This window comes from Saprolegnia parasitica, assembly GCF_000151545.1.
Source record: "Saprolegnia parasitica CBS 223.65 unplaced genomic scaffold supercont2.215, whole genome shotgun sequence".
NCBI classification, from domain to species: domain Eukaryota; phylum Oomycota; class Saprolegniomycetes; order Saprolegniales; family Saprolegniaceae; genus Saprolegnia; species Saprolegnia parasitica.
Genome location: NW_012156609.1, coordinates 3698 through 10671, shown reverse-complemented (window position 1 = coordinate 10671; position 6974 = coordinate 3698). Strand labels below are relative to the sequence as shown.

The window sequence follows — 6974 nt, the reverse complement described above, 5'->3', positions numbered from 1 at the left end:
CCGTCTCTCCTATAAAAGACGTGTCGACGGGGTTGCGTATAGCAGCCAGCGCACGTAGGACGGCGCCGTCCGACGTGGTTGCTAGTGTTGAGGTCTTGACAAAGCGCTGCATGTTGTGTGTCACGAGTTGAAAAGTGAGCTCAAGCGTTGGTGATGTATGAGAGAAAAGATCACGAGAGCCAAAATAGAGTCAACGGAATCCCGCGGTTATGACGTACGCAGCGCGACGGTTACTGTACTAATCAAGAGCGGCAGCGATTTAAGGGGCCACCAATGATCGATCGACGCCGACACGTTATAGAACGGCAAGATACCGGACGCGTTATACAGTAGGACGGCAAGATACCGGGTGCGGGATCCCGTCACGAACCAACGACACACAAATGGGTGTTGAAGCAAACAACGACTTCGTGCCAGGCAGCACCTACCGTGTATCCCCTCCAGAGACGACTTGGAGGGGGCACCCACTCGGTTACGCTCTCCAACGGGACGGTTACTGTACTAATCACAAGCGACCTCGAATTAAGCGAGCACCAATGATGGATCGACGCCACCAATTTGGGCTTCGAGCATACAAGTCGGGTGAGTGGAAATTGTTTGCACTCGGCATGCGAAAAGAGAGAGAGAAGAGGATGCGAATCAATTTATTCCACGAGGCGTTTCTCGGGCAGTGTGCGCATCGCACGGGGCGACTGTGACCTCGATGTATGCGTCTCAAATCCTGGAAGCAATACGTTAGCGGTCACGTCTTCGCAGTGCTGCAGCTTCACGGAGCACGCGTGGGGTGCAATGGTACGAAGGCTTGTGCTGCTGGAGAACGATCGAAGCGTGGACTCGGTTGAGCATGAGCGCTACCTTCTACAACTTGTACACGTTAGTTGCGCAAGCGACTCATTTGGTGTGTTGTGTATCAATCCGGCCAACCCATTGGCTGCAGCTGCATTGGCTGAATATCACGAGCCATCATTGTATCACGGCCACTGTTGGTGGGCGTCAATCATGGCAGGCAGATCACTTGGAGGCTGGTGATTAGTACAGTAACCGTCCCGTTGGAGAGCGTAACCGAGGGCGTGACCCCTCCAAGTCGTCTCTGGAGGGGATACACGGCAGGTGCTGCCTGGCACGAAGTCGTTGTTTGCTTCAACCCATTTGTGTGTCGTTGGTTCGTGACGGGATCCCGCACCCGGTATCTTGCCGTCCTATGACGTGTCGGCGTCGATCGATCGTTGGTGGTCCCTTAAATCGCTGCCGCTCTTGATTAGTACAGTAACCGTCGCGCTGCGTACGTCATAACCGCGGGATTCCGTTGTCTCTATTTCCATCACGCCATGGCTCTCGTGATCTTTTCTCTCATACATCACCCACGCTTGAGCTCACTTTTCAACTCGTGACACACAACATGCAACGCTTTGTCAAGACCTCAACACTAGCAACCACGTCGGACGGCGCCGTCCTGCTTGCCTACGACACTGACCGCGCGACCATGTGCGTCATCAAGCGCACGCGCCTCTCGCGCTCCACGCACGCCGCCATCGCGAGCGAAGTGCGCGCCTACGACGTCCTCCGCGCCAAGGCATCCGACCATATACTGCGCTGCTACGGCAGCCACGTGGATCGCAAGCGCACGCAGCACTACCTCCTCCTCGAGCACTGCACCAAAGGCGATTTGTACAACCACCTGCAAGATCTGCCCATGCACAAGTGCACGCCCGAGCTCGCACAGCAGTATTTCATGCAAATTGCGCGTGGTCTCGCGGCCGTCCATAGCTGCGGCCTCGCCCACCGCGATCTCTCGCTCGAAAATGTCTTTGTCGACGTCAATGGTCAACTCAAGATTGGCGACTTTGGCCTCGCGACGCCGCTCGCAGCAACGGCCACACATGCGGTCGGGAAGAGCTACTACATGGCGCCCGAGATGCACACCAGTGGCGACTACAGCGCGGCGACCGTCGACGTCTGGTCCCTCGGCATCGTGCTCTGGATGCTGCTCACCGGCGTCCCGCTCGTCGAGTCGTCGTCCGAGGTTGACCAAGTGTTTGGCTTCGTCCAGCGCGTTGGTATCCAGACGCTCGTCCGCGCGTGGGGACTGACATTGCCAAGCGACGCTGTCGAGATGCTGGCGCTGCTTCTGGTCGCAGACCCGGCGCTGCGTCCGTCCATGGCCACGGTGCTGCAGCATGCGTACTGCCAGCCCAGAAGCGATGTGTCGGTGCGGTAGAGACAGACGTTTTGAGCTTTTGAATTGTGTCGTTTGTTGTTGAGATAGAATTGTCATACTGTAGAGAGATATGATAGGTTATGGATGGATACCTTAGTACAGACAATAGATTCCACTGACTAGATTGTACGGCTCGGAAATATGTCGAACTGCATACCGTGACAAGCGCGCGGTTGATAGTGGTCGCCCTTGAAGGGGATGCACATCCACGTCAGCTGCTTGAGACCTTTCATGCGGCAGAGGTGCTTGGCCATCGCGTCAATGGCTTCTGGTGTTAAGCTGTGGACGTGCAATAAGATGGTCTCGAGGTGCAATGTCGGCGCCAAGTTGAAGCGGTTCTTGACTGCGTATTCTTGACACGTTCTTGACATGTCAAGAATGCTCGCGAAGCCCCATATGGTCGCTGCTGGATTGTCACGTCCATTACATCTCGGACCGAGCAGCATGCGGGGCGAGACGACGACGAAGCGCAAGTCCATGCTGCCCGAGGTCCGGCGGCGGCGCCTGGCCTACGACCGCGAGGCCAAGCGCGTTGCCCGGCAGACGTACCTCTGCGAGCGCGACCATCTCGCGGCGACGATCACGCGCCTCACGCACCAGCTCTACGCGCTGCGGGGCACGCTTCTGCCATGGAAGGAGGTCGCGGCCGCGCTCGACAGCACGCGCGAGACCACATGCAATGTCAACGAAGACCTTCGCCGCCAGGTCACCGAGTACGGGACCGTCGCCCAGCAGCTGCATGCGTGGGTTGCGGCCATGCACCCGGCCACGGTCTCGTCGTCGTTGTCGGCGGTACGCGTGCTTACCTGGAGTCATGCGTAGGGGCTCGGCAGCGCGTCGCCATGGCATGCCGTGACGCTCTCGAGTGATGCGTACGTTCGCCGCGTCGGGTTTGCGTGGATTGGCAAGCAGCTGCGCCACGCCGCCGATGCGCAGCTGCCGCCGAGCCTCTTCCCATCGCAACCGACCGACGACGACGTGCGCATCGAGTGGGACATGGCTGGCCGCCGCTTGATCAAGCAAAAGGTCATTCGCGGCCGGCGCCAGGACGTGGCCAAAGCGCTTTGGATTGTCAACGGCGCGACCGCCAGCGGGCTCCGTGGCACGCCCATGGACGTCGAGGTATCGTGCGTGTACTATCCATCTATCCATATTCTATCCAACTGTATCTATGTAGATTGTGTACCGGGATGGACCGGACTCGGATCGCCTGCACTACGTTCAGGAGCGGTACCGCGGCAAACTCATTCATGTCCTCCACAAGTCGGTCGACGAAGGCGACCGAACCCTGAGTATGTTTCGGACCATTGCATGCGACGCCCTGCGACCCACGCCCGCGCCCGACGAGACCTTTCAAGAGTGGTGGGTTATCGCCATGTGGAGTCGAAAAGCACACGCTCAAGCACAGGGACTTGTAGGAATGAGATCCGGCAACTCTCGCCCGAAGCGTGCTTGCTGCGCAGCGTCTGCGTGCTCCAGCCCGTCGCAGCGTACGACTCGATGGCAGCGTACGCCCGGTCGCTCTTCCCGGACGTGTACCGCGCCGTGGCTGGCTCGGCGTCGCCAGAGATCCTCGAAGCCTGCGTGGAGCGAGCACTCCGCACGCGCACGCTGCGGCAAACCGAAGACTACTTTGCCAACGTTACCGCCGTGCTTGAGAGTCTTGTGGACCCGCTCACGATGCAGTACCAAACGCGGCTGTAGGCAGGCTGCTGTATACTACTATATAATATGTATGAACGTCTACCGCGGTAGCAATTCTAAAGTCGCTGTAGTGAAAGCAGATAGCAATCTCGATAGTCTTCTTTTTCAGTCGCTCACTGAACTGTAGCGCCGCGTCGTGCTCTTATGACGTCGCAGGTGTGGCCCATGACGACATCAAAGCTCCGTCAAGTCCTTCCATGCGTCGCGTCGCGATCGGCGGCAAAGCTACGCAATTTGTAGAGCTCGTGAGAGACGCCAGCGACTGCGTGATCTTGGTGCGATCATCTTATTGATGTATCCGAGAATGAACCAACTACCATTTACACTAATGCCTCGTTAGCCTCTTTTCTCGAACACCTCGTCCGTAGTAGATAAGAGCCACAACGGCGTTCGGCCATGGGCACAGCAGCGCGTGCTGGTGAGTGCGAAGTACACACGCCTCTACCCTACCCCTGGTCTCTGTGCACAGAGTCGACCGGGCTAGCCCTGCAGCTACGCCTGGGCATGCATGCGGTGCGGTGGTCTTTTGCATTGCAGAAAAGATGCAGTGAGTCAAGTCATTGCGATGTTGATTGCAGCAGTGCCTAGAAAAGATGCAGTACCACTCCCAGAGACAGCGTTGACCGACATCAACGTCAATAGCCGCAAGACGAACACCGTGTAGCAATGCGACGTTTCGAAGGTCACCCACTTCCCGCAATATCCCTTCGGCATGCTCGTGTGAACATGGGAGTATGCAAACAACGACGACGAGCAGACAACACTGAATCGCTGGGATTGACACCACGAATCAATCAATCAATCGATCAATCAATCAATCAATCAATCAATCAATCAATTAGTCGTAGCCGCGAACTTTGCATGTCAACAGTTCTATTGTGGAGCTCGTCGGTGAAATGCCCCGCGCATTGGCAACTCCAATAATGTCCAGCCCCTGTAGTAGGAGTAGTACATCAACCGCAAGGGATGCCTTGATCAACTAATTTTTCCCCTGGAAGTATTTTCCGCAGTTGGAAACCTCTACATCATGATATTCGTTTTGGGGGTTCGCAACCAAGCGTCGTATTTCGAAAGTGACGCAATCAGCAACCAGCACGATGGCCCCGAGCCCGGTCAGCATCGTCGCCGCCTCGACCGCGCCCAATGGCCAAGACATGTTGACCATCTCCAAGCACCACCCGAGACCATGCGCGAGGCGACGCACGGTGAGTTTGACCCGACGAACCTCGAGTGCGCCATCCACAAGCTCGTTGTGAGCGAGTCGCTGGCGCACTTGACGCCGCTTGGCTGGTGGCTGCGCGCTGATGCGCTGTACCTCGAGCGCTTGAAGATCTCGCCGCCACTCCTCGCAGCATTCTTTCACGTTGACTTTGGCCCGCGCCGCCTGTCTCTCATGCACTTTAAGCTGTGCGAGCAGCCCGAGATCGACGCGTGGCTCAACGCGCTACGGGCGTCGCCACGCCAAGGGCTGCCCGTGCCTCCGACGCCCTCTTCCATCGCCGACATTCGCAGCGCCCTCACTGGGCTGACTACCGTTGTGGACCACTTCTGTTCGGAGGCGCTGCAGGGGCTCGTGCGCGTGGCCGAGTATGCCGTCTCGTACCTCGCACGCGAGCATTCCGACATTGTGGCCACTGATCTCCCGGCGCTGGTCCGTTTTCTAGACACAACTTTGCGCGGGTTCCGGGTTGCCGTCATTGGCGACGTGGTTGCCACGCCGACGACGACCCAGCACGAGGCGGTGCACAAGGAATTGCTCGTTGGTTCGTTCGGGCTTCAGCGATTCATCTCCAATCTGCTGCTCCAACACACGTTCTCGCTGGCCCATGAGACGGGACAGGCCCACGCGACAGAGCCCGCATCCGAGCCGACCAGCACCAAGCCGTTGAAAACCAAGTCGACCAAGAAAAAGGCAACCGCGATGGTGCGCAAGCGACGCCCAACGACCAAGCTCGCCAAGACCCCAGCCAAGACGCCAGTCAAGCCAGCAACCAATCCCACCAAGCAGCAGCGAGGGCGCATTGTGGTGGTCGTCGACAACGCCCAGGGGCAGAAGCGACGCGGACGCTGTCGGCGCAGCACGATGGCGCAATCGTAAGACTCGTCGAGGCCACTGCATTGCCACCTGAATCGAGCACATTGAAGAATGCTGCAATATTGATGAAGGTGTGAATGGCGAGGCGCTACATTGAGCCTAGTCATCTACAAAATATATGTGTATATATGTGTCGCCCCTTTTCGCTGCTTTTACTCGAGCAATCAAGCGCAAGCATCGCACGTCACCTCGACACTTGTGCTGCGGAGGCATGAGTGAGGTCGTGGGCCGCCTCCCACTAGCAAATAAGATCGACTCGGTGTCCATGCGCCCGGGTCGGATGTCCTCGCGACCTAGTGTGCGGAGAGGCGACCTGAAAACATGCTAGGTTGAAGCCAACCAGACTGTTGCCACGCAGACGACGGGGTGAACCATCCCACAATGCGTTCCGTCGAGCGATAGCACGGTACCCAATGCAGTGGTATCTTCAAACGCGGTGCTGGACACGACCGCTGCTGGTCTCTCGAAGCGCCAGGTTGGACACTGTTTCGGGCTGGAGCTGCCTCAACTCTATGTCGCCACAGACTGTAGCGTCAACGACGTGACGCCATGGGAGAAGAAGACGATCGTACGGTCGTCGAGCCAACGGACACTGCGACTATATTAGCGGTCTAGCAAGGAAGCGGCGATATTGTAAATGTACTAGTACTAGTTCTCGCTTGGCTCTCTTGCCTTGCGCGTGGACGAGACAGCCTGGGTGTCCACGGCAGCTCGCCACACCCTGAAACCCAGATGAATCAAGACACGACGAGAGCCTTTCCTATTCATTAAGTATTTTGCTGCACAGTATCAGTACACTGGGGCGTCGTCGTGGACACCTTTTTGAAGTATACGTCACGACTCCTCTATGTTTGCGACGTTGTTGACGTAATTTAGGTGCCCCACCACTGTAGTCACGTCCGGACGACCCGCTGCACGTATCAGTTGTGTGCGGTCACTGCCTCAGAGACGGCGACG

At 57.5% G+C, this 6974-nt stretch overlaps 3 protein-coding genes across 3 annotated transcripts; 2 read left to right on the top strand and 1 right to left on the bottom strand.

Annotated features, from left to right (window-relative positions):
• Positions 1 to 2311: 2311 nt before the first annotated feature.
• SPRG_15989 (hypothetical protein) lies at positions 2312 to 2472 on the bottom strand (the record flags this gene model as incomplete). Its single annotated transcript, XM_012355195.1, is given in 2 exon segments — positions 2312 to 2367; positions 2376 to 2472. Coding segments are annotated over 2 exon segments (153 nt in total).
• Positions 2473 to 2662: 190 nt separating this feature from the next.
• Positions 2663 to 3922, top strand: SPRG_15988 (hypothetical protein; the record flags this gene model as incomplete). The annotated part of the gene is made up of 4 exons (XM_012355194.1): positions 2663 to 2989; positions 3041 to 3340; positions 3396 to 3580; positions 3637 to 3922. 4 exons carry the CDS (start codon positions 2663 to 2665, stop codon positions 3920 to 3922), a joined length of 1098 nt encoding a protein of 365 aa, XP_012210584.1.
• A 1186-nt stretch (positions 3923 to 5108) lies between these two features.
• SPRG_15987 (hypothetical protein) lies at positions 5109 to 6020 on the top strand (the record flags this gene model as incomplete). The annotated part of the gene is made up of 1 exon (XM_012355193.1): positions 5109 to 6020. One exon carries the CDS (start codon positions 5109 to 5111, stop codon positions 6018 to 6020), a length of 912 nt encoding a protein of 303 aa, XP_012210583.1.
• Positions 6021 to 6974: the final 954 nt, after the last annotated feature.